The 27,517-nt window shown below is 45.6% G+C and overlaps 1 protein-coding gene and 1 long non-coding RNA gene across 2 annotated transcripts in view; both read right to left on the reverse strand.

Moving 5' to 3' along the window:
* Positions 1–5,779, reverse strand: part of IQCJ (IQ motif containing J) — a 53,906-nt gene extending 48,127 nt beyond the window's left edge. The window contains 1 exon segment of the mRNA XM_027806656.2: positions 5,677–5,779. Within this exon segment, the coding sequence (XP_027662457.1) occupies positions 5,677–5,685 (9 nt within the window). The 5' untranslated portion in view covers positions 5,686–5,779.
* Positions 5,780–8,176: 2,397 nt separating this feature from the next.
* On the reverse strand, positions 8,177–26,696 carry LOC106631247 (uncharacterized). Its single transcript, XR_008734364.1, has 6 exons — positions 24,617–26,696; positions 23,524–24,218; positions 17,029–17,106; positions 16,190–16,485; positions 15,747–15,943; positions 8,177–15,554 (listed from the first exon to the last, which is right to left on the reverse strand). It is a non-coding gene; the product is annotated as an uncharacterized LOC106631247 (long non-coding RNA).
* Between the last annotated feature and the right edge of the window lie 821 nt (positions 26,697–27,517).

Genomic DNA, 27,517 nt, shown 5'->3' on the forward strand with positions numbered 1-27,517 from the left:
ACTCCCCACACAGCACAGCTCACAGAATGGCTCCGTGTGTTTGCCACAGTTAACAACAAAGGGCATTTTTAAAATTTATCTTTTTTTTTTTCCTCAGTTCACCATCAGGGGAAACTTCTTGCTCTCAAATCTGGAGTTCAGCAAATACCTATTCCCCAGGAGATACTACCTTTTGCTCCTCAGGGAGACAAACATACCACACGAGTGTTACAAAGTACTGTCCATTCCCTCACATAAAAATTTGATCAAACACAGTCGTTAATTTTGGAAGCAGCAACGCACCCGAGGCCAGGCGTGTCCTACCAACACCTGACCAAAGGGAACGCAGCAGGGACAGGGCCCGCGGAGGCAACGCGGCTGTAGGTGACGGTCACACAACCCGGTTCGAGGAGGCACAGCAGCTTTGCACAGACAACGTGGTTGTAACCTAGTTGCTCAGCAAAGCAGGTTCTGCACAACCGTATCTCACCAGACTTTCCCATTCCCACCTCCCCACAGCCTGGGGAGCAAGGCTGCTTTCCAGGGAGCACACCAGAGCCCCTGGGACCCGCGCAGGCAGGGAGAGCCTGAGAACAGCAGCCAGCTCTCCCCAGAGCCCACAGGTTATTTCTATACGTCAAGTTACACATTTCCCCTCCACGACATGCTTTAATATTCCTTCTTTTAAGATGCAAATGCAAAAGATAAATAACCACAGGAGATCCCTCTCCTGCAAGCTGGCGTAACACTCACATCCCCAGCCCTTCCAAGATGAACAACGCTCTCTTACCTGCTTTTTCCCCACCACCACTCAAGCGCAACGGTGGAAGAGAAGGTAGAGGACGGCTCAGGCATCTGGCAATGGAACAGCAAACCAGCCCTGCTCCAGGAGGCACGGGCTCTCACCCCAAGGGGCAGGCAGGGAAGGGAGCAGTGCTGACTCCCACCCCGTAGATCTGCTGGCACCTGGGTAATTGGCTTCCTACACCCTCAGCCAGTCAGGCTGGGGCTAATTACAGGTATTTCAGGTGCAGCAAATAAGAGTAATTAAAACAGAAAGCCCTACAGCAGAAGCCTCTCGGTTTTATCTTGCTGCACCAAGGTAGTGCTCAGCGCACTAGATGTTTCATAAAACCTCAGAATCGCTGCAAAAACTAAACCTCCCAGAGGGAAACATGCTCGGAGACCACCAACAAATTTCATTTCTTCTTGCTCCTGTGCTCTTCATCTGGGTGGGAAGGGGGGCTTTGGGCAGTGAAAATTCAGCAAAATCCCTTGCTGGCAGAAGCAGTGGATTTGTGCCCACTGATGCTACCCAGTGTTTTTACAAGTCCTTTCGGGTAATTCCATAACGAGACCAGCACACGTGCTGCCACCCCTCAGCAAGGCCGAGGGCTCGGGAGCGCTTCCCTGCAAACGCCTTCACATGTCAGTAGCTGAGCTGGTTCCAGGTACATCAGTTAGGATCGGGCATGGTGGGCTGATTACACCAATCTCCACGTCCAGCTGGCTCGCGCAGAGCGTCAGGTACAATATTCTCAGTCCTGTGCAAGGATTTATTGGAAAAGTTTACCATGTTCTCCTGGCTTTGTTGTTCTAATTTCTTGCAGAAAGGTTGAATGGCATTGCTGATGCTGAAATGCACCTCAGCTGTGCTTTTCATTTAGTAGTCCTGTTGAACACCTACATTTTATAGGTGTTTTAAGCACTTATAATTTAATAGTCCTATTTAAACACCTCATTGAATTCTGAAAACAACTTTGAGTTTTACTACAAATTTCTTTTGCACAGGATGGTAATAGGGAGTTTAAAAAAATGAATCCACTTGCCTGATCCAATATGTGCCATATTCATTTGGGCACAGAGCTTGTCACAGCTCTTTTTCAGTGCTTAAGTAGTAAAATTTCATTTGGATCCCTGCAGAGGTTATTTTGCATACTATAAAAAAGACCCTACAACAGGAAAATTTTCCAATATTCAGCATAACTACGTGTCCTGGTTTTAGCTGGGACAGCGTTAATTTTCTGCCCAGCAGCCGGTACGGGCTGTGGTTTGGGTGCAGGGTGAGAATCCTGTTGATGACACACCGATGGGTTAGCTGGGGCTGAGCCGGGCTCACTCGAAGCCAAGGGCTTCCCAGTTTCCCCAGCACGAGGAGCTGGGAGGGGACACAGCCGGGACAGCTGACCCCAGCTAGCCCAGGGGCTGTTCCATACCATAGGGCGTCACGCTCGGTATATAAGCGGGGGGAGGTGGCCGGGAGGGGCCGATCGCTGCTGGGGGCTGGCTGGGCATCGCTCAGCGGGGGGAGCAGCTGGTGGTGCATCGCTGGTCGGTCTTGGGTTTTATTCCTCTCTCTCTTGTTGTTGTCTCCCTTATCATAATAACAATATTTTTTTTTAATTTATTTCAATTATTAACCCGTTCTTGTCTTAACCCACGTGTTCTACCTCCTTTCCAAATCTCCCCCCCATCCCACCCAGGGGACTGGGGGGAGTGAGTGAGCAGCTGCACGGTACTTAGTTGCTGGCTGGGGTTAAACTGCACCACTGTGCCTTTATCACCTTATTCCTTGCATCTCTTCCTACCACAAGAAATAATTCCCTGCAGTTCCCTTCCTTGAAAACTACAGTTTCAGACAGGTGAGTGGTTTATGTCCCCAGTCCTTTCCTATTTAGCCAAATTATATGTATTTCACTTTTAGCATCTTCCCAGGAACCAGTTCGCCTGAGCCATCATGGCTGGCAGAGGACTGACCACAGCTGAAGTGCATCATTACAGTGGATGCTCGAGGTCAAATGCCATCTCCAAAGGCAGCTGCCTCCACTTCAAAGCCTCTTGCTTCAAGGTGTTTTTACATCCATCATGCAGACTGCCGGGGAAATGCACCCAGACGTATGGGCTGAGAGCTTCTTCCCACTTTGTCTCCCAGCAGCTCAGTCTGGGTCTGGTCCAGTTTAATGGCCTATCTCAGTGTCTACATACATGCCACGTTAGCCCGACTACCAACACCCGTTCATCGTCATGCACAGTTTTCCTGAGGACAATTTTAGGCAGTGTCTATCTTCACCTATTTGACGTACTTTAAATGAATTATTGCCTACCTTCGATTGACTCTCCCGTTCTTGCAGAGACGTTGAAGAACAGACCTATTTTCCCAAGCACTATTTTTCCCCAAAACCACATTATATACTCTCTGATAGATCCAGCCTTGCTAAATGAAAATGTCTCCACATGTAGCTTCTGCCAAATCCAGGGAGAGCAAAGCTTCATCTGTCTCATGACCAAACTTCAATTAAACCCCTCACGACAACATTATTTCACGATAAATTTTCACGTTACCTCTGGTGTTGCTGCAGGTGATTTTACACACTGTATTTACCCATCCAACCTGTTGTAGAAGAGTGTATTTGAAGTCAGGTAACGGCCCCTGATGCTCAGTGGGCAGCACAGGGACCTGGGACAACACCTGTCTGCCTGAACTACTGCCTTTCTAATGCTACAATGCAGGCTTTTCAGATGGAAACACCATTAAATACTGGTTTCACTGTGAAGCTGCAAGTCTGTGTAACAGTTACAGGTATTCTGAAACCATAAGACTTCACCTTCAGAGAGCACACTACAAACAACACGTCATTTATTACTGTCTTTTCTTTGCCATCCAGGGAAATTGCTGTAAGTACAAACATTTTCCTTGCATTTGATCTCGTTTCTGTATTTCAGGTCTATACAAGCTTTTAAATACAAAACAGATGATCTAGCTCTTGAGCATATAAATAGTCTCCTTGGTTTTATTGAGATGACACGAGTCCACAAACTGCAAGAGAAAGAACCTGCAGGACCCTTAAGTAACATAAAATCAGAGTTTTAAGAGGCCAGAGATTTAAAGCAAGCGAAGGTCTCATATAGTATCTGTACTTTGAAATGCAGAGTGCAAACAGGTGAGAAAAGTATTTGAGACAATGCACGAGGCTTTACAGTGCTGCATTGTGAACATTAAGTGAATCCCAGCATCTTACCACTAAGGCAAATTCTTTATGTATTTCTTTTATTTCTAAAACTACCCATAGACCTTACCTAGCCTATTGCAGAGCTGAAAAGCATGAAACAGGCAATATAGGGAATCAAAATATATTCAGCTCTAGGTAAATTAGATATTCCTAATGCATTCTTTTTTCCTGTTCAATTTAGCAAATTAGTTTACATTGTCTGACAAGTTGTCCTAGAAAACATAAAAGCGCAGATTAATTTTAGCTTTGTAGAAATGATAATTCAATATTTGCTTATTTACATCCACCCACACTAGAGCTAAGAGCCACATCTTCTATGCCATGTCAGATATATCGATACCCACATGTTAAACCTCCTCCTCCTTTCCCACTGAATTAAGAGAAGCAGCGGATGCCACGCGGTGAGGAATTGCCTGTGCAGGATGTATCCTCACCGGCTGCGTCAGAACCTGTGCCATGAAATGCCTGAGCTACCACTCACAATTAGCTCGAACTCCCATGTGCTGTCTCAGAAGCATGCTAGCTTGCTCCGTCTCTTCAGAGCTAAGAGCACCTAGTTTTATTTTTTCACTCTGTGGTGTTCACATCTAGTCATTTCAATACATCACCTTCTGATGGATAGCTTTGTAATGATGCATACAACGGTTAAGCGCTCTGGTTGTAAGCAGGAGAAAATGAAAAAGCCTCGTGGGCTATTTCTGCACTGTACTGAGATGATGTACAGTTTAGCATCAGGTGTAAAGATAACACACTGCGTAAGCCAGTCTTGAGGGAAGTACTGCTAAAAGAAGGCAGAATTTCCTCTGAAAAGAGCTTTGATGCTGAATACATACAACTAGCCCCTCCAAACTAAACCTTTGCCTAGCACTACTACTGTTTTAGGAATGAAAAAAAAAAAAAAAAAAATCAATCTCAGATTAATTACTTCAGTCTTTTGACCATGGCCGGAGCCAGGATTGGTCTCCGCAGCATTTCCTGGATGACTTCATAAGAATCAAGCATGCTGCCTGCGCTGCACCGGAGGGAAGCTGTGAGATTTTACATGTTGACAAACAGCTGAACTCTTGGCTACAGGAGCCCTACATTGATCTGCTTACTATTCAAGGGCTTGCATTTAGAGGAGCTGAAATGCCTGTTAAATACCACAGCTGAAAAGCCCTGTAGGGTTACCCCATGAACCGTAGCCACGTTTTTTTCCAATAATTGCAGAGCAAAAAGAAAAGGGCAGTTAAACCTAGAGAAATCCTGCCACAGCAGCATGACCACTGCTCAGCAGAGCCCTCCGAATCCTCAGGCATCTTTTTCAAACGCTGTTTTAAATTGTTAGCACATGAAGACGATTCTCTCCTTCCTGAGCCTACAACATAACACAGCCTTAAATTTAGGTTTCCCTGATAAACTTACTGCAGCTCTGTGCTCATTACAGATTAGCAGATGCAATTCCTATTTGTTCAAGCCTCCTTATCAAAAGGAAAAAGTGCTGCTTGATTTAAGATTCCTTGAGGAAATCTGCCTGTACATCTCTGGCTGGCGAGTAAAACAAACAGCATCCATGTCCCAGTAGGCATCCACCACCCCCCGACATCTCCTCATTTAATTAGTTCTAAGAAAGCTGGTCTATCCAAAAGCTGACAAAGCTGCACAAGAGGAACGCTTAAGTATTTATTTAGAAAATTAAATACATTACCAGCCGCATTGTGAAGTTTCTGAGTCACCTGCAGGGAAACACGGCAGAAATCCGGCGTTCACACACTACTCCTGACTGTACCGGCGCCCAGGCTGGCTCTCACAGAATAGCAGACGAGAGCGAAGCTGCAAACCTTTGAGTTGAGCTCACTCTATAGGCATCAGAAAAACCTCAAAGAAAAAAAAAAAAAAGCCAGAGCTGGAGTGAGCAGCCCACAGACAGCGAGATGAGAAACTTCTGGCAAGTCTCCAGCGCAGGAATGAATTCGCTGTCATTCAGAGATGTATAGCGATGGAAATGAAGGGAAACTTGAATTTACAGGCGGATTTGGATCCTGCTCTAATCGTTCTGCAAAGATGTGCAGGTTGCAGCTCAGCTCATTTTACAAGGCTCATCTAGGAACAAAGCTGGATCAAAAATTAAACAGTATGGTAGGTATGTATACACACACATATAGATATATATAAGTGCCAAGGTGCCAGCACAAACTTCAAATTGCTCATCCCATCAGCTATTTGACGTGAATTTTATTAAACCCAGCACAGAGGTACAGGGGCAGCTCCAATTTCTGTAATGAATTAAAGTGGATTCACAGGGGTTTATAATGGTCTTTAGGCACATAAACATATTTGTTTAAGGGGTTTTTTTTCAGTATTGCCAGGAAGGTAAAATACATTTTACAGAGATAATTCAGATGTTTTTGAGCCTGTGGCAAAAGTGTCAGCACACAGAGACTAAACTTGTCCAAACATTTATGCATTTTCAGCCATGGAATGAAAATAAACAAGTCTAGAGTTGAAATAATAATCTAGAGTTGAAATAATAAGCAAGAAATATTACTAGTTGCAAATCCTTCATTGGTCAAAAGACTCCAAGTCATAAATTACCATGATCACTAAGAAAGTGTTGAAATCTGAATTTGTGGAAAAATGCAGAAATTGCTATTTTTAAATGCTGGCGGTGAATATGTTTAATTTCAGTGTTTCGCACTGAACCCTGGCTCCAGCACGTCTCAGGGATGTGCAGTCTCCTGTGTTTATAGATATTTTGCAGTTGTGTATGCAAAGTGAATGTCAACTCATGAAAAATTGGTAAATAAACACTTTCTTGGCATGAAAAGGGAAAAGAGGCTCCACACAGTGTGGGTTAAACTGCGTAACTGAATTCAGCTTCTTTTATTCCCTGCCCTGATAATGCACTCATTTAAAATCTGGTTACAAGTTCAGACAGTGTCTTGGTAAATATAGCTGCTAATAATTACAGCTCCCCGTATTAGAAGTAAGGTTCCCGTAGATTTGGATTGTTTTTAATTTAGCTAACAAAGAAGAGTAAGAAGTCAAGCTAAGTTAAATAGCTGGAGGGATTCTTTATTGCTTGTTTTCTTCCTATTAATAAATCAGTCCTCTGTGGGAAGAAAATCAAACAGTAACAAACAAACAAGAATTCATTAGTGACACAGGAGGCGATGCCGAGGAAGGCAGAATCGCTCTGTGACAAAGAGCAAAATATTTGCCACGTATTTTTGGCTCTATAGAAGCTGGAATGTCCTTATCGTCAGAGATGCTACAACATTTGGTCCATCTCCCGCGTTCAGTTCCAGCCCTGCAGACGGAGCGGCCAAGAGGCGCCAGCTGTGCCCAGCTGTGTCAATGTCAAGTTCAGCAAGGCACATATGGCCGCCGGGGCCAGGCTGTCCCCACCACCCAGCGCTGGGAATGTGGCTGCGTTTGGTAATCACTGGCCACCTCCATCTGCCATCTGGATAAGCACAAAGGCGGGGTTTTTTTAATAATTCCATTTCTCTTCTCCTGTACCCACCTCCTTTTGTCTCCGAAGGCGGCGGCACGCTGCAGCGGGGTGGCAGCGCTGGGCAAACACAGCCTGGTCCACGGCCACCCCCAGCCCCGCTGCAGGGTGCAGGTCCTGGGCCCGGCTGGGTGTCCTGCTCAGCATCTCGGATCATTTTTTCCCCAGGGACACGCACACTGCAGCCAAGCCAATGCCATGGGTGGGCTGGGAAGCAGGAGATTTGCCAGTGTTGGCTGAGCCACCAACTTGCCACGGCAGGGCTCCCAAATGTCAGCTGAAAGCTCTGCCCAAAGCTTACTCTCCACTTTGCATTGCACATCTGCATTTCTTACCAGGCATTTACACTGGCAGATAACCCAGCTTTTAATAGCACCGTTAGTACAAGCTAAAGGCAGTACTTCTAACAAAGCCGGGGAGATCAGGACATGAAGAAACTGGCCTGGGCACTGTTGCTGTTGAAGGCAAATCTGGTGATTTGGAGCCCGTGTGTACCATCGCGTTCCGGCTGGTTCTGGACACTTTTGCTGAACCTGCTAGCAAACTCCACCTCGATCACGGGGCTGATGGCTTCTTCGGCCTCTGACCTGGACTGACATTACCGAGCAAAGCACAGCCTGGCACCACGAACGCAGGGAACTGAAGACTGATGCAGAGGCAGACAGGTTTCAGCCGTTCCGCCGATGCTCTGGGAACCTGGTTAAAAAATGTGCTTTGCTTCCCAGCAGGATCCCGCGGTGAGGCTGGGATGCTGTGGTGGGGCCAGCTGCCTCCTTGGCTGCCTCACCCACCAGCACAGACACCCGCCAGCTTCTCGGCCAGGGATCTCATTGCTGGCGCAAGTGGATGCAGAACAAAGTTTGAATTCCCAAGGCCAGGCTGAGCTGGCAGGGTTTGAATTTACAGCAAGCCTGCTTTGACGTGCACACGGAGCAGCAGCAAAGCCCCACTCCCTTATTTATTAATAAACCGGTAACGAAGAGGAAGGTGCCGGCGGCAGCCACCCCGGGAGCGTGGCCCTGAGCTGGGGAGGGCAGGGGGGAGCCGGGCAGGTGAGGACAGCACCTGGCTGCTCACCCCTCCTTGGGTTTGTGTTTCTTCATATGAATCCAGTGACTTGCTAACAATTCCTCCATGTTCTCATGTATACCCACTTTCTTATCCATTTCCCTAAGTTTCACCCCAAATTATCTTTTTTTTTTTTTTTTCCTTCTTTTCAATTTGGAATCCTCTGCGTTTAACCCATCTTTTGCTGGAATATTTTTTGTGGCAAGTTTGCTTTTCCATGCATCTTTGCTCACCTCTGCTGATCACCCGAGAAATACTTTCACTGGCAGATTGCATCACATTTCCTGCATCCTATTTTAATTTTCCTACCCTGAGCATAAGCGATAGCTGCTCTTGCTTGCTCACACTCTCTCCAATTTTCCACATGTAGCACCAGCAGCTTCCCCAGCTCTTCTTGCTGTCATGGCAGGAATGGTCCTGAAGACTGAGGCAGCCAGTTTGAACATCTAGCAAGCAACCACCCCAAAAATTAAGAAAACACATCAGGGCTGTAAAAATTAATGAAATCTCTGATTGTACAAAGTGAAACCCGGGAGACTCAGGACAGGTAGGATCATGTATCCTATTTCCCCTGCTCCCTGCCTGTACGGGTGCCTCACACTCCGGCGGCACAGAGTTTCCCAAGGACTGTAATACTCGGGTCTAACTGATGTCTGTGGGCTTACAACAGAGGCACCCGTGTGAGGCTTAATGGCCTGGGATGAAGAAAGGTCAGACCGGATGATCAATGGTCCTTCCTAAGGATCGAGATTAAATAAAAAAATCTCCTACTACTTGCAGGATTTAGCCTGAGGAGTAATTGCACTGCAGGAAAATACTCCTGGGTTTTGGGCAAGAGTCCATCAATTTTAAAGCATGCCCCCAAAACAACAGCTCCACACCGGGGGGAGAGCCGGGGACAGCTTTCATCCCAGTGCAAACAACCCTGGATTTCACCAAATTAACTCGCAAAATTACTTCTTTGCACCACAAGACCTTTCCACGTGCAGTTCCTGACGTCCACCATCCCACCACGCAGAACCAGCATCGCCTCGCAGTGATCACAAGTAAATATTGGGAAAGATTCTTGTCCTGTTGCTACATTTGTGCTTTTCGAATCCGCATTTATGTCAAATATTTTGGCATATGAAAAGAAACACGCACTTTTTTGACTGGGAAGATGCTGAAGCTGCCATAATCTGTTAGAGTTACACGCTCCGAGGGGCTGGGCAGAGGAGCGAGCGGTCGCAGAGAGCCAGCGTGTGGATATTAGCTGTACAAGGGATATTTCTGAGCCGGATTCTGCCTAAATTACATACCGCACTCAATGTCTGAAATGTATAACATGCTCAGTAGATTTTTATATTTTAATTTGTCCTCTGTCTCCCTGTGACTGAAGAGAGATCATTACCAATAGGTAATGAAAGTTGCTGAGCTGATGAAGCATGTTTTGCTTGGAGCTAATGTCACGTGAGGTTGGGGTTTGGGATTTTTTGCTGGTTTTGTATTTGCTGTCTGACAGCCTGCTGTGCACATCACTTCTCATTGCCAGGGCATCCCAAGCACCACGCCAGCACAGCTGTAACTTCCAGCTCCAGCACTTCCTCATGTAGCTTGACATGCAACTGTTTTTCTCACGGCAAAGACAGAACTCAAAACACTTTGGCCTGAAGCGCCTTTAAGGTCTCTGTTACACATCCATTTTGTGCACTCGAGGTTTCCCTTGTCAGAGCATTAGATTTCTGCCTTTAGACACTTCACAAAGTTCCCTTCAATTTATAACAGCAGATGATTGACTAAAAAACACCCTCTCCCTTTTTTGAGCAGCTTTGCAGGGAGTGATATGATTTATATAAATTTGTATAATAACAAATTAAAATGAGTCATTTGCACTCCTCCCATGATGTCAAAACCCAGTTCCAGTGCCAAAAATTTACAGGCAGTGCACACACACACACAGCTTCCTTAGCAGCATTCCCGAGTTCAGTCTTTGGTTTACATTTCGATTTCCAGGCATGCTCATCTTTTATAACAACTCTGAAGTTATGTCCATAAAAAGGTGCGTATCTAATCTGAATAATATTGGTTAGAGAAAAATTCAATTTCTCCCTCAAATAACAAGATCACTAGAAAGCTGCTCTTTGAGCCAAGTGCTTTAGCAAGATCCCAAATCTCATTTCCATCATTTGCTTATGGAAAAAAGAGAAGAAAGGAGGTCTGTGGCAGAGCTGCCACTGCCCTGACCCAGGCATGCCCTGTGCCTGCCGCACCGCTCAGCTCGGCTCTACGCACTCTGATAGAAGATTTGGGGGTTAACCTGGTTTTTTTCGTCATGACTTGCTCACATACTAAAATAAAAACAATTCAGAAGAAGAAAGAAATAGCAGAGTAAACAGCAATCTTGCGACCATCTGCCTACCACGGATGAGCCATCTCGTGCACGAATCCATGTGCAGAGAGGGAAAAGGATTTTCCTCTGGTCTCACCATGGTAAGACCGGGTGGCTCCTCATGGAAGTGAATTTCTGCCTGGACATCAGCCCCAAAATTTTTTATGCAGCTGATGATGCTTGCTGCGCCTTCCTCCAGACATAGGACCTGAACTGGGTGCATTGGCACCTGCCTAAGGCTGGGACCAGTGGGGCTGTGGGTTCTCCCCGTCCCCGGCATGGGCTGTCATGGTCCCACCGCAGCAACACTCCGCGGCCACAGGCTGCTGCCCCCTCCAAGGGATCCCAAATGAGACTTCGCAGCAAAATACAGTTACACAAGACCTACAGTAGCAACTTTTACTAATCTGTCCTAGACAAGATTATGGAAAAAAAAAAGAAATGTGGATTTTCTTCTTAAAAAAAGGAAGCTCTGGGTATCTTGGAATAATTAATAAGCCGAATTACCCTATCTGTAAGATAATAATGCACCATTAAAAAAAGACCAAATTTTTATTATCCAATTTTTATCAGAAATTAAAATAACTGTGGTTTAATATAATTCAGTCGGCTAATTATAGCTCAGGTAAGGATGATCTATTTTCTATTAACATCTCAGCGCCATCAGATGCAGAGCGCAGTGCCTCCCCTCCCCATGCCCTCCCTTCAGCCCTGCCGGGGGTCCCAGGGGACTTTGGCACACTCTGAGCCCCTCACGGGTAAGGTGACCACCATCCATGCAGAGCAGTGATAGCTCTCCCTCCTACTTACAGCAGACCTAGTTTTTAAAAGCCTTTTTGATTTCATAATTAACTGTTAATTACAAAATAAATATTCACCTATTCCTGCAAATGAAGCCTGAGTGCTGCTGTTTGACAACCACTGCAAAGACACCAATTTTTTTTAACCATCAGTTTGTTTAAAGGAGGAATGAACGGAATTACTGGGAAACTTGGATTTTCCAAAGGTTGCATGTTGCCCTGCCCTGCAGCTGCCACGAGTCAGACATTGTACAGATCCTGCAGATAACGCCTTGCAAGAGTTAAACTTGCCACATTCCACCCCGAGTGAAAAAAAAAAAAAAGAGAAAATCCATCTCAAATATTACATCTCTAAGCCTTTTTCAAGAAAGTTTGCAAGGCACCGTGAAACACTCCCCAGCAGGCTGCATGACTGCCTCCCACCGTGCCACACCAGAGGCACACGTGCATCTGCTCTCTGCCAGAAACCCTGATTTCTGAGCACAAAATGAAATTGGAAAGCTTGACAGTTCCTGCACTGGGCAGTACATTCCTCAGTTGGTTCCCAAGTCCAATACCAAGAGGAGAAAACCAACCCTCGATGCTTCTCCACGCCTCCAAAACCCATTTCTCCATGATGTTATTTGGTCTGCTGTGCTCCGGCCGCCCTCCCTCCCCTCTCCGCACAGGCAACCCCCCCTGCGCTCCCCAGGAGCCGTGCCTGCCCTTCCCCGCGCTCCCACCAGCTGATGGCCCAGCAGCACGACCATGGCAAGGGTTTGATGGATGACCTCAGGACAGCAGATGGAAAGGAAGAAGAGCTGGTTCCTGCTTGGTGCCTGGTAGAGCAGGAAGGATGCTACAGCTATAACTGTGAAAGCGAGGGTCTGTGCAAGTTGCCTGTATCCAATCTGCTTAATTCCTACTTGCTTCTTTAAATAATGAGGGCTCTCTGCCCAGCTAGCAGATTTTAAGGCAGCCAGGCAGCCAAAACCCAGGAGCTCCTGTGTTCCCATGCCTCACCCAAAATGCCTGTGAACCCTCTTGTCAATAGCCTGAAAACCAGGAATTAAATCAACAAAGTTAAAGGAGTATTTTTCTCACCCGACTAATTAGTTGGATAAGAGATACGCAATGTGGTCTACTAAATATATATCCAGCCATACATGTATAGACATAGAATTTAACTAGGGACAATATGGTTTAACCAGCTTTTTCCGAAGAAGCAGTTCCCATCTGCTGAAGCCAACTGTATTTCTGCTGTGTTTTACGAGCTGTGGTGCTTTGGCCCTGGCTGCCCAGGCAGGGCAGCAGTGGGGTGGTCCAGCTGGAGCAGGATGCTCCCCAGCACCCCCAGCTCTCCGGACAGGAGGCAGGCACATCTCACGCCTCTTCTCCAGGGTGTATCTGTGGTACAGGCAACTCCTCCCGAGCCACAGCTGGGGCAATGTCACCTGTCAAAGAGAAGGGACGGGTAAGGTCTGTCCTTGACATCATCAGACAGGATGCATGCTGTATAGCTGTGTCAACACATCGTCGCTGTAAGGCTACGTGTTGAACTGGTTTAGGCTTTTGACCAGCACCAGACCTAACAAGCAGCCTCTCACTGTAATCTAGTTTGAAGAGCCTTGAAAGGCTGACTAAAATGCACCTATTGTATACTGAAGAAATTGTATCCTATAAATAGCATATTAATCATTTATGGCAATCAGCTATGGCTCGAGATTTTAAGCTCGACACTCCCTGAATGCCAATGGAAAAGAAGAGCAAAGCTGGCTCCCTCTGCTCAAATCTCATACCTCTGGGGAGCTAATTAGCGTGGAAACGCTTGCTGGAAATTTTCAGCAGTCTCTTAGTACTGTATGTGTTTGGGATTTCAACTCTTAAGATACTACAGCCAAACAAAAGCTACTGGACGGCTCCAACAGCCTTCACCAAATTTCAAGAAACAGACTTTAATATATTTAAGGATGCAATTATTGAACTGTCTAATTCAAATATTGTACTAAGCAGAAGTTGTCTCATCCCGCCCGCGCTGATTTGCTTCCAGGCGTATTTATCCAACAGGAAACGAATCCTGGATGCGGCTCACTGCAGCGCTATCACACGAGGGTATCTGTGCAGAGCAATAACTCTGAAAATGGCTGGTTTTATTTTAAGCCTGGAAAATGCAGTATCCTAGCACCCATGAAGGTGCTGGTATCATCTCCTGTTTTGCCAGGGGAAGGGGATGGGGGGCCAAGTGGTACACACACACACAAAACCCCACCTTTTCCACTAGGATGTGATGTACCCAGGCTGCAGAGCCCAGCCCCAGCTCCCCCAGCACTCACCGCTTTCAGGCCTCAGATTTCACTTCAGATTTCCTTGTCTGAATGAAAACAGGGAATTCACCTATTGCATGCATGAGAGAGAAGCATCTGTGCATTCAGATAAAATTATATGATTAAAAAATTATTTTAAAAGAAAATGATTCCACATAGAAACGCCTGGCAAATAGCAAATACTGGATTTTGGCGTGAAAGCACCTGGAGATGGCTTTGGATGCTCCCATCTACATCAGCAGGTAACTTCAGTGCCTGCACATTGGTGGTGTGAAATCACCCTTTCGGTCCTACCTGGTAGATGACCAAAACCCAATGTTCAAAAAACAGCTGATGCCTTCAATGGGAACTGGTTTTATTTTCTCAGAAGCCACAGAGCCAGAACTTCCCATACAGAACCGGAGGTAAGTGGCTTCGACCGTAACTCGCAGCTCCCCACTGGCTCTGTTTGGGAGCTCAGGCTGATTGCTGTGCATGTAAAGATTTACAATGCAAAGTAAAGAATAACTGATTAAAGTGGAATACACAGCATTTCAGGACCTTAATGAGTTGGTTAGAGAAAATTAATTTCCATGTTTAATATATGCAGAGAGTATGAGGAAATCTTAGAATTTAATTAATCACAACATAAAAAAAGTTATTGGCTATAATTGTAAGTAAATACTGTTTAATTATTCTTCTAATATCATGGCTAATTTAGAAGTCATTTCCCCCGATACTGTTCCTGGTTCAGTCTGTTATATATTTATTGGTCCAACTCTAGCCTCCACATTTTTTAAAATAACGGTACATTTTCACCATCTCTCTTCTAAAACCAACAAATTTGTAGCACAAACCCCCTTCACAGTCCCAGAGCAGAGGCGTATGGTGCCAAGCCCAGCCTGCCTAGAAAAAGCAGCAGAAATCATGCAGATTCACATTAATTTCTCTTTAAAAGCGGTGCTGTCATTCCTCTCCCTTTTATTCACTGTCATTTTTAATTAATGGCTCTGCCCAAGCCCGATCTCAGCTATACTTCCCTTTCTGATTTTATTCTGAATCCTGCTTTATTTAAAGCTTTGCAGTGCTTGTTTTTTTCATTCAAGAGGCTTCCCAGAGTAATGATCAACAGTAATTTGAGTGATACATTTAAGAAACCCGTTTATCTCAAAAATGTTTGTTTTGAACATCCTTGCGCTGTGCAAGACAAGCAGAAGCCCCGGCAAAGCGTGGCGCTTGTCTCTCCGTAGGCTGCACGGCAAGATGCCTTTGCTCTTTTAAAGCGCAATCCCGACTGACTCCTGTAGAGCTCAGATCAAATCCAGACAGCACATCTGTCGCTGTGAAGTAGGAATGAATGGAAAAATGTCAAAATAGCGTCCTGTTTCCTACCGACACGATTTAGGTTCTTTAAACCACCCTTTCCAGCCTGTACCTTCAGGAGTCCCGGGATTACAGCCAGCTGAGACACCAAAGCCTTGCAAGGGAACATCAAGTCTTGCGCGTGTGTAAATGCTCGTGTTGCATCAATGAAAGGTTTGGGGGGTTTGGCTGCTGTTGAGAGACAAAGCCCTTGAATAACTGTGTATATACATCATTGTATATAGGCGTAGGTACCCCTTGCTGTTCAGGGCGGCTCTGCTCCTTGTCTCTACTGCTTTAGTAATACCAACCAAAGCATCCTTCTTTCTGAATTTTGAGCTAAAATTAATCTAGAAAAATGAAACATCTTATTTATATACTAACCCTTTATGCTGGAGAGCAAACAGCAACAAAAAGCCATGATGTTGCCTGTGTCAGCCCCCTTCTCAGGCCAGCCCGCAGGGTGCAAGTGTGGGGGGAGATGCTCTTCCAGGTGGTTGGGAGCTGCGTTTCTGCTGCCTTGCAATTTCTCATGGGTTTGCTCCAGTTAATTACGGTTTTTAATTGGTCATTAGTGGTGCCTGGGGAATAAGATAAATGGTCTCTTCTGATTTATAAAATTTAAAAGATTGCATCAGTCTAAACAAAGTAAAACCTTGGATTATCACTAATTGCGCCTGGACCTGACTGATGCGCTGTGGCAGGAGCCTGGATGGCATCGATGGGGAGCCTCCTCCGAAAGGCTCACCACGACAAGCAGCTCCGCTGCCAGCAGGGTATTCAAGACATACAGGAAACCCCAAAAATAAGGAGCAGGGGAGATTTACCTGCATTCCCTGGAGCACATGGCAAGTGGCAGAGCATGTACACTGCAGGAAAGATCTCAACAGCAGCACAGCATCGTCCTGGTGGCAATGTGTAACTGAACCATAAAGGGCCACCGGAGGCTGCCGGAGAAGTCCCCTGGGCAGAAAAGCCAACACCACCAAAGTCCCTCTTTGAAGCAGGCTGTGGCTGTATTTTCTCTTTTTTATATAGACGTCAGCATCTGCCAAAGCCAATTTAACATGGATCACGAGAACTCTGTGATCAATACCAGCACTTGACATACAGGATGGTTGCACTAGAAATAAAACAAATTGGAATAGTAAAAAATAAAATCAAATTAATTTTTTTCTCTGAAATATCAAAACGAAATTTTTTGTGTAGATTTTTTCCCAACCAGAAGTATTTAACCAAAATTCATAGGAATTCATAAAATATTTCCCCTGACCCATACCCTCCCTTTTTTCTGGGCCAGGAGCAGCAGCCAAAACATTTGCTGCAGCTCTACCGTCTGCCTGAGAGGTTTTGACGTTACAGGGACAACTTAAGCATTTTCTCCTCGGGAGACTGCTCAGGTGACACTGAGGTACAAGGGGACATGACACTGCCCATCTATGTGAAATATGGCATTCATGCCATGAATAAAATCAAACAGAAACCCCCCATTTCCACCCACACTTTGCCTTCATTTGCATTTTTCAAGTAATGAAGGACTTGGCCACTACTTCCCACAACTGATGCGAGGCTCCCACTTCAAGGATTTTGTGCAAAGAACATCCATGGGGTGACGATGGGACTCAGGCTTGTCTGCTGCCCAGCCCCACGCATCCCAGTTACTTACCAGCATCTCTCGTCAATCCACCTCTGGCAACCCATCCGACGTGCAGCAGCAGCACAGCTTTCGGGGCAAGAGAAACCCCTAAAATTGCAAATGTTACAGAACAGAGAGCCTTGCCTTAAACGAGAGCTTTGCAAACAAGTCTGCAAATATCAATAGCACAGATGTTGTAGTCACAAGTAAGAAAATCACGTCACTAACATAAATTTATTTTTTTATTAACTAAATTCAGTGTAAGCTGCTTCAGACAGAAAATTTTAAAAACCTGCCACTTTTAGATCATTTTGTCTCTGCCAAGGACCATCTCAAAAGAAGTAAGTCCCACAAGGATGCAAAGCCCCTCTTGCAAACAGGCGACCGCCCTACTATTTTTTCTTCACGTATCGAAGGCAAATTCCTCTGCACGTTTCTACAGACAGCTGCAGGTGACACAAGGCCTGCGCCTGAGCAGTTAGAACCAAAACATGTTCTTGTTGCTCATCCTAAGGGCAGAGAATTAAGCACATCGCAGTAAAGGCTGGTTCTTGCAGCACACTGCACTGCACTCACAGAAAATACCGCATCCCGCAACGCACAGAATCCAGATTAAACTGCCGTGGGTAGGAACCACTAGAGAAAAGCCAGGGATTTTTTTCCTCCCAGCACCAAAAAGCAGCTGCAGAGTTCCACCGGCCAGGCAGGAGTAAGAGGAGTATTTTAACTGACTTACAACTTTTGCTACTAAACCAGTCCCAGGGCTGCTGCAGCCCAAGGGCCCTGCAGAGCAGATGCTCCTCTGACACATAAGATGGTGCAAAACCCTTCAGAGGACTTTGTGGCTCCGGCCCCTTATCCCAGCTGGCCCCCACCTACCGCCCTGCCCAGAGAACCAACACATCCACCCGCCGTGCTCCCACGGCTTTTCCCCTCCAGCCAGAACTGCACAGGAGTCACACTGAGGCTGGGGGGGAGAGAACCCCTGCATCATCCCCGTATTTTCACCAGCTGAAGTATTTTGTGCACCAGCAGCAGGATTTCACAGGACTACATAACAGGCTGGCAACAGCAAGCCCAAAATTAAAACAATTTAACTTTCAAAGGCTTCAGCCTGAAGAAAAAACATAATCTTACCTGTATTGAATTAATTTATTTTTTTAAATTAACTTTGTTGAAAGAAGCTTTTTTTACAAGGCTTCTCGGATAAAGGATACCGACCACTATATAAATATAAATTATCCAATTTAAAAAGCCTGTCTTTCAGCTCAAAGCAGCGCCATGCCTACTCGGTAATTCCCCAAGGTGAGGCCAGGAATATAATGCACCGGCTGATATATAATAGCTGTCTCGCATGTGAGGAGTGAAGAGCCATTTATGGAATTTTAGCATGCAGGAAGACTAACATGTCTATTAAAAGAAAAATGTGAACTCTGGGTCTCTCATCAGGGACTCATTTAAATGCAATTTTGCTAAATTAGCTGCACTAAGGAGCCAATGGAGGAAGGCTAACTGCAAACCCAGATAAAATAGTACTTCTTTGGTAATAGTAATTCATATTAAAGGACTCCAGTGGATAATAAGTCATTAATAGGTAAATATTTTTTTTTAATCCAATAAATCCTAAAACAAGCTTGGAACTCAGCATCTCATGCTGTTATCTGGTAAACTGAGGTTTTACATATTTCACTGAAGAATTCCAAATGCATCATTTATATCTAAGCCACAAAGGGAAAGAGATTGGGACCTCTTAGTCTGACTCAGATATATGTGAGACATCAAAAGAGATTTTTAAAAGGCACGAACAGCCGGAAAACGGGATATAAGGCAACATGGGTTTAACAAATGATACTAGGTTAGTGCAGTACTTTCCTTTGATAAATTATTGCTTACACAGAAGTGTCTGTCCTCATAAGTGTAAGTGGGATGGAAAACTTTTTCCTTACAGCGCTTAATAAATTGCCAGAATCCACCCGTTTGTGGAAGAGTCAATGTAAAAACTTCCCCTATCGCCCAGCCGGCCCCGGGTTATCAGCGATGGCCATCAGCTGCCTCGTATCGATATGCCTCCAAAGCGACGAGCAGCGAGAAGGTGCGTGCTAAGAAACAACCAGCGGTGGAAATAACCCTTTCAAAGAGCCACGACGGGAAGCTCTCCGTGCAAGAGAAAATCCCCGGGGAGGAAGGAGCTGTCGCCCGCTGACAAGCGCTGCGAGATGCTTCAGGGAAATGAAAGCGATATGCCCTAATGCCCACCTGAATGTAATTTATTTTAATTGGTTTACACTCAAGAATATTGGCATGCTATCCATAATTAATAGTGAGATGATGGAGGAACTCTTTACGGGATGCAAGGGCAGGATGGAAAATCATCAGAGCCAAAGGAGCGAGAGGGGGGATGGAGCTTTCCAGAGGGTGTCCCAGCAAGGAAACGCCGTCTCCTCGTGACTGGTGGGGATGGGTTGGACTCGGCCTGCCCAAAGCCAAAACACCCTGGACTGACCCAGCAATGCTGCCTAGATGGGATGCGTGGGATGGGCAGGGAGATTGACGCCTGGGTTCTCCAGCTCTGGGACCCGAGTGGGGTTTCACCCTCCTTGGGCAGGCTGCGATACACCCTTAGGCTACAACCCAAAGGCATGCTTGAAGCTCCCACAGGCATAAACCAGACCAGGGAGCAGAAGCAGCATGGTGGCACGTTCCTCCAGCATCCCTGGCTGTTGCTCCAGCAGAACAGGCAGACTGAGCACTTCCCCAGCCATCACCTAAAATTCAAAATAACATGGATTTCCATTCCTACTTCACATGTAGATTCATTATTCCCAAGGAAGGCTTCATCAAGCTGATCTGACCATGCTCATATAGCTGGTGCTGCTCAGTGGGTCAGGAGCTCAGCAGCTACAGGGAAGCACCAGCAACGTGCAGACATGAAAAAAAATCAAGATGAAAACCACAGGCCAACAATATTCTTCCCAAAATTGCTGGTCTGTAAGTTTGCTTTCATTTCTAGCCTGCAGGTGCCTGCACAAAGAAGGGATGCCAAGAGGTGAAGCACATGGAAGGACACGGGACATTCCTGTCTGCCAGAGCACAGAAAGTACTAACCCCAAATCCTGTGCTCTCAAGATATTTTTATGGGAAAGGACATGCGTATTCAAGCCCTTTCAAGTGTTTTCTGAATTAGGGCTCTAAATACAAGCTTCCACATTTCCTGACTACTGTTTATTTCGGTTACATTTATAATATATTGGAATTCACTCTTAAGAGAACATTTCCTCTAGTGCTATAAAAACATTCCCCTCATTACTTTCTGAAATTTAAAGATGGCAACACTTGGAGACAAAAGTTTTTTTCAAAGCACTGGGCAGTTACTAATGATAATCATAAAAGATTAAATTTTCAACGTAATTAGCCTGTGACAGGTCAATAAAATCCCTAGGCCAGATGGCTTCTTAATTGAGTTTTCAAAGAAATTTGGTAATTATAGGGACCACCCTTAGATATACTCAACTTTTCTTTTTAATGAAATTGCATAATACCAGATTATGCAAGAAAGACCATAATGAGTTTTAACAAACTGAACAAAGACCTTTGCATCACCAGCTTCTGTACATCTCTTCATAATACCCATCACCTCTGCAAGAAACTTTCCTGTTATCTAAGGCAAAAATCAATACATTAATCCATATAGATCAGTCTGGATTAATGCGGGAGACTGCTTTCACATCTCAACACTGATGTTTTTTCCTAGAGGCAATCTGTTACTACATAGTATGTGATGGGCTGAAAAAAAAAAAATCATTTCAACTGGGTGAAAATAAGGTATTTTGATTTGTGCATAAACCTATAAAAACCATACCACCTCTGTATAGGGGTTCACTCTTTTAGCCGGGAACGTGTCGTTTTGAATCCCCATTCCATGCAAACTCTCCTGCCCCAGGGCTGCACGTGGGGCGGGAGGTTTCTGACCCCTCTGAACGTCTCTGCACTACACTGGCAACAAGTTTGTTAGCAAAATCAGAGCAAAGCCAAACGTGAGCAACACACTGCATCTCGTTTTACAAAATAATAGATGAGTGAACTTTGAATTTATTGGGTTTTATGCAAATTAAATGTCACCTGGGAAACATTTGCAATTTCTGCTCTAATTTAGACAAATACTGATAAGTCACTTTTTGAGCTGGGGTAAAATCTTTTCTAATTCAAGCCTTGCTCGATGTTCATCAGCTTGTAATAATCTCACATTAGGACATCCCCCTGAGCCTCTTTTGATTTCTTGAGCTGCAATCCAGATCCCAAGTTGTAACCCGCCACTAAGCAGCTTCCACCAAGCAGAGCAGCAGGCTGAAAAATGCACGCACTCCTGCATGGTCCAACGTTGAGCACAACGCTGAGCTGAAACCCACCACGTTTCATTAGGATATATCACCTCTGCGGGCGTCAGCCGCACACTAGCCCCGCACACAGTACGACCAGTGACCATGACAAGGAACCCCAGCAGGCACGCTGCCTCCGCCTCCCAGCACCAGGCGCTCAGCTGGGCGTGCTGGGGAAAACAGAGGAGGATAAGCCACATGCAGAAATTCACACACACCCACAAATTAATGTGAGTTCAGGTCTAGTCTCTCTAATTGTCTTTCCTGCCCACCTTAACCGAAATTCCTCCTCCTCTCCCTTTGCCAGCGAATTTCCGCGAGGCGGGCGCCAGGGAGGACAGGCGTTGGGCAGTGTCTCATGGCACCCCACGGACGCCCTGGGACAAAAGCCATCGCGCAGCCCTGCTGCTGCACTGCACCAAGGTGCGTCTCCATCCATGGTAGCGTATAGCCACCAGCTCCCAGGGACACTCTTTATTCATCCTGTTGCCATTGTCAATGGTAACACACCTCCACGTGCAAGTCACGGCAGCAGCCCAAAAGGCAAGTGTGGCTCCACTGCAGGCACTGCACGTTACCGCAGCCGGTACGAGCCATGCAGCCCGCTCAGCTTCCCAACTGCAGAGACACACATGGCAACTTGCTACCAGTGAGGCCAATGCTATTAACACAGACGCGGATCCGCAGCTGAGCTTTCGGCAGGCTCATCCTGACCAGGACTTTAGCCATTTTATTGAACAAATTCTCTACTCAATAGCAGTTTGAATAAAACATACCCCTAGAGCCTAACTAAAGTTAAAGCCACTGACTTGCACACTTATTCTAAAATGCTAACTTTTGACTTCACACTCCCCTGCGACTATCCCAAAAATTATTTTCTGAGCAGGAGGGAACCTTCATGGCTCTCTGGCTTGGCCCCCTGGCACTGGCCTGGCAGGGACCGGCCCCCTGCTGTGCTCCTCAGCATCACCTTCAGCATCCACCACCCCCTTGGCAAGGAGCAGCAACCAGCACAGAGTGCCCAGTAGTTAAACCCTGTTTAAAATTAACAATTGGCCCATTACCTACTCTACTCTTGACTTTCTACCAGCTCCAGTATTTACAGTGGAGAGTCTGCCCTTTCTCTGCACAACCACCTCTTCTTTATAGAGTCCTGGATTTATTTCTTTTTATTATTATTTTCATTCTGAGAACTACTTTATCATTTCACCATCAGACCGAGCTGCTGTGCCTGTGTTGTCGAACAATCCCTCACAAAATTATATATGAAATCTTCTGTTGTAAGGGTCTGGATGAGAGCCACAGATAATGCCCCAGAGGCTCTCCAAAGTGACGCCCAGAAGACCAATGCCCTCTGACAGCTATGGCAATGCTGTTCTCAAAATTTACTGCGTGATTACTACCATAGACAACAGACTGAAGATTATACACCAAATCAGGGGCAACCTGTAGTTGCATGAGATATTAACAGACTTTAAATGGCAGACTATATTTAAAAATAGACACTTCATTCTGTAGAAAGAGACCGTTGGGGACTGGGTAGCATTAAAATGCTTGTGGATGCTTCCAAACAGGAATTGCCATGGATGATAATGTATAGAAGCAATGTTAAATAACAGGTTAATTCATGTATCAAAGAAAATTGTGATAGCTTGTGTATTACCTTTATATCTTTATTCATTAAGGAAACAAGTTCTCCTCCAGCACAAAGCAAGCGCTGTATTTATCGTTACTGACACTTCATCAATGCCAAGGTGAACTAGACCTCACTTTTGCAAATCTCCACAACTCTCATTAGCGAACGATAAAGATTCCGATACAAACTCAGAAGAGTCTAGGAAGAAATAAGATACGTGATGAACTGTGGTTTGAACAATAACTCTCTGGCTGACCGCTGACAGTTTGACTGTTGCGTGTTAAATAGGACTTTATAAACAGAAACGCAAAAGACCTGTAACGACAGCATGTATCACTAATAGATTGAGGTATCAACAAATTTGTTTAGATTCACATGATTTGCAAGCCAGCGGTGAAGATCAAAAGAGTTATGTTCATACTACAACATCCTGTCACATCATTTATTAACTTTTTCCCGTGAACAGAGGCGACCTGCCTCCAGTCTCCTTATTCTGTTCTTAGTGCCACTTACCATCTCCCAGAAAATTATCTGCTTTCCAGGCACGAAGACGCAAGGAACAAGAGCAAAACATGCAAATGGCCTCCTGCTGTCAGCTGAGGATGCTGGAACCGCACGCGCCAGCTGGGGCTCCCAGGCCAGCCTGAGCCAAGCCCAGCACCGAAACATTGGGTCGGAAACCCATTTTGATCCCAAAAAGTGAATTGATGCCCAGTTAAAAATACATATGCATGTGACAATATTTTTCCTCATCTTTAAATGATTGTAGTGCAGCCCTGGTCTTGCTGCCGTGCAGGAATTAAACCCAAAGGCGCGGGGGCAGGTGTGCGTGCCCTGTGAACACCGAGGTGTGCAGCACAGCTATGGCAGCGCCTCACCCCGAGCGCTGTCTCCCCTCCAGGACAGGGAGGTCTGGGGGTGGTCACCTGGGAGGGGCCCAAAGCCCCAACCACCCAGGGGCTGAGCACCACCTGGTCCATTCTGCCACAGCAGGAGAAATGCTGGTGAGGTCTGGGAAAACGTGCAATAAATTATTAAGCTGTACAGGTTTTTTGAGAAGGTGCAAGCTGGAGCTCCGAAAAGTGGGTGATACAGCTTTTTATTAGTCATCTTGTGCCTTATCCTCAGGAGAAGGGAACGGGTGTGGATTCAGCCATGACCTTCTGTCTGCACCAGCACTGCAGACAAGCAGCACTTCTGTTATAACACTAAAAAAAAAGATAAAATAAGCACCCAAAGTCATGATCTCAAATACCGCCATCATACCCAATCTACTGATCTGCCTTTGTCTTCTGAACAATGTGCATAATTTTTTTCCCAGGGAAATAAAAAGCTGCATATTCCTTTGATTTTCACCTCCAGAAGGAGTTCTGCGTAAGTCGCTTATCACCCTCCCACCCAGCCCAAAGCTCAACGCTCATCTTTGAAAGCACTTACAGCTTGGTGGGTGCTGTGGGAAAAAGGGGGAACAGAATCTCTGCTAGGGGGGAACACAATTTTCTAGGATGATATATATTTGTGTAATATATAGACATATACATACACATACATATACACACAAGGGCTTTGTCTCTATTTCTGTGTGTAGGTGTAAGTATATACATACACACACGTATACAGGACGCAGGGCATATCTCATCAACTTTCTCACTCGTTGCTGTTAGAAAATTGCTTAGTTATCCCTCCGTGCAGAGCTGTGAGACGGTGACGGCAGGAGGTTGGGTGCTCTGGTGCCATCTCCACTCCTCAGCATGCAGAAATACGAGTGCAGCTCACAGTGGTCCAGACCTACAGAGATGAAGATGTGCCATCAGCTGGGAGGACATGGCAAAGCCAAAGACTTCAAAGGCAGCAAGTTCTTACACTGCAGAGGGAAAAATGTCTACAGCGATCTAACTTCAAATGAGACCTTCCCAGAAAAAGACGATAAGCACTGGAAAATCTTTATATTGCCTCCAGCTGGGGGAAAAGCTGATGGCACCTTGGGAAGCATCTGTCCACCCAGGTAAAGCTCCAGTGACAGGATCAGAACTTCTCTGGGGAAAGGGGGAAGGCAAATGTTACAATGATGAAATGCTGTGCTCCTGCTCCACAAGAGATTCTAGAGGTTGTAAAACCCTCAAACGCTGAACTGACGATCTAGGAAATGAATAAAATTAGGAAATTGCCAAGCAGAGAAGCAGCAAAGAAACCACAATTTCCTTTTTGGAAAATTAGTAATAGACTTGGGACTGGCAAGTTTAATGTGCATTACATATTGACTGTTCAATGTGTAATATCCAAAAACGACTTTCAATCTCCCCTTTAATAAGAAATTATTCCCTTCTGAAGAGTTCCCCTGAGACTAGCAGCTCTTCACACACAAATCATGATATGATCGGAGCCTCCAGAGTAGCAATGCAACACTAGGTAGAGGAAAAGGAATAGCTCTGACACAGGGCAGTAGCCAAATGCACTTTTAACATACTTAGCCACCTACAATATCAGTGTCTCTCAAAGGCCCTTGGATTTTTTGGCCGATGTCACGGCAACATCTGAATAAAACAATTATTGGGAGGGAGTGTGTATGTTTTGGGCAGGGGAGAGTTGTAGGACAGTCCTGCTGAGCTCAGGGGGTAGCTCGGGCTGCCTGTCCTCAGGCACATGCACGTGGGCTATCCCACCGGACCATCTCCAAGTCCCTTGTAAATGAGGTTGTTAAACAACGCCACTAACTGGAACACCACTGTATTCTTTCCCACGAGCTGATCTTAGCTGTTTGGGGCTTGGAACATAAATTAAGACTTCAAAAGCTGCAGGCACGCTGATGGACGGTGCCTGGGCTAACCTGTATGACACTGAATTGACATTTTCACTAGCCTTGGTGATCGCGTGTTTATCCTTTCAGGCAAAACCCTCTCCTCCCTGTGGAGCAGCACGCTTGCCCTGTGACATGCTGGAGGGGCTCATAGGAGCCTCTTGCTAGTTTGGCTCCTGACTTGGAAGGGAAGGACAGCATCACTTGCCACCCCAGCGCATCTCTGGGTGCAACTACATCACACCTGCACAAGGGAAGTCCCACAGATCATCACCCACCTTTGTTTTTCAGTTGCTTTGTATGTGTTCTGAAAGTCCTTTACACACAGCCTTTATTTCAGATCAGGCTTGCGACCCTCCAGTCATAAGGAAAATCTTTAAGTCTTCCTGCCTGTCACACACCCCGTACAGTCACAGGGCTTTTACAACGTTTGGACAGCTAGTGTGAAACCGTTACTTTGCAAGCTTCTGAACAGCCATTTGTCTTACAAGGGAGTCAATGATAGATTTTGCCCACATGAAAACAAATGCTTAAACCTCCTTACAGTTATAAGTAACACTGAAGTCACTGGTAAAGGACAGAAACCCAATACTTTGAGACCACCTGAATTTACATAAACAGCCTTGCTGTCTTCTGATACCGCTGCTCCTCGTGTTAAGCAGGATTACTCCTCAATTGATTCACTGAAACCAGGCATTTCAAGTACCTCAAGGAGTAAAATAGCATGAGCGCGCATCGGTACACTAAAATCAACGGGATCAAAGCGCTTACTCAACATAAGCAAGCATGTCACTCTAGCCTTTCATTTAGCACATGCTACTCTCACGGGGCAGTTCCACTGCTTGAAAACATCGATGAGAGGTTTTCTCCCCCTGCATGCCTCTTCCTGAACTTTCCCTCCACCCCCACCCCCCCACCCCCTTTTGTAACACTGTTTTTCAGCCTTCAAAACTACCCAATTCTATAATTTTGGGTACAAATGATAATTTAGTGGTTACATGTACTTTGATATGGCCTTCCGTAAGCTGATGCACCACGACGCGTGGTTTGCTCCCCTGCCACAGCGCAAGCAGCCAGGGCGTCCTGCACCAAATCCGCACACATGGCTGCAGAGATGATGGATTACCTTTCCCTAGGATAAAGAGTAGGTGGTCTTTGGACCAGCAAAAGGTCTAAATGACTTCTTCCAGCTACAGAACAGATGGATATTTTTTTCCCCTTTAATTAATTTACTTTTTCTTAAGTCTCTTTGTAATTCCCCCCACTGTTTTAAGTCAAGCATTCGTGTCAAGTTCTTTTGATCTTCCTCTTCAATTATAGTGAGCAATTACCCCCTCCACCAGGCTTCTCAGCCACCTAATCTTTCTTACCTCTTTTTTTTTTTTTCTTTCTGAATCTAACACTTCTAGCTTTTTTGGAAGCTCACTATTAAGATGGTGCCACATGTTTCCCAGGAATTCAGCAACAATATGTCACACCAAGGACTCCACAGACATTAGCCTTCCCTCTCATTTGACCTTCAATTAATTTTAGAGATGAGGTGCACCTATCATGACTTGGATCTCTCGCCTCTCAGGGGTCTTAAAGCCTCTGTCATCAAAAATGTGTTTGCTCCGATATCTGTATTTATAATTTTCCCTCCCAGCTGAAGAGTAGTCAATCTTGCCTCCCGAAGCGATTAGTGCCGCGCTGCAAAGCCTTCATTCTGAG

This window comes from Falco cherrug, chromosome 11, assembly GCF_023634085.1.
Source record: "Falco cherrug isolate bFalChe1 chromosome 11, bFalChe1.pri, whole genome shotgun sequence".
In the NCBI taxonomy this organism is placed as follows: domain Eukaryota; kingdom Metazoa; phylum Chordata; class Aves; order Falconiformes; family Falconidae; genus Falco; species Falco cherrug.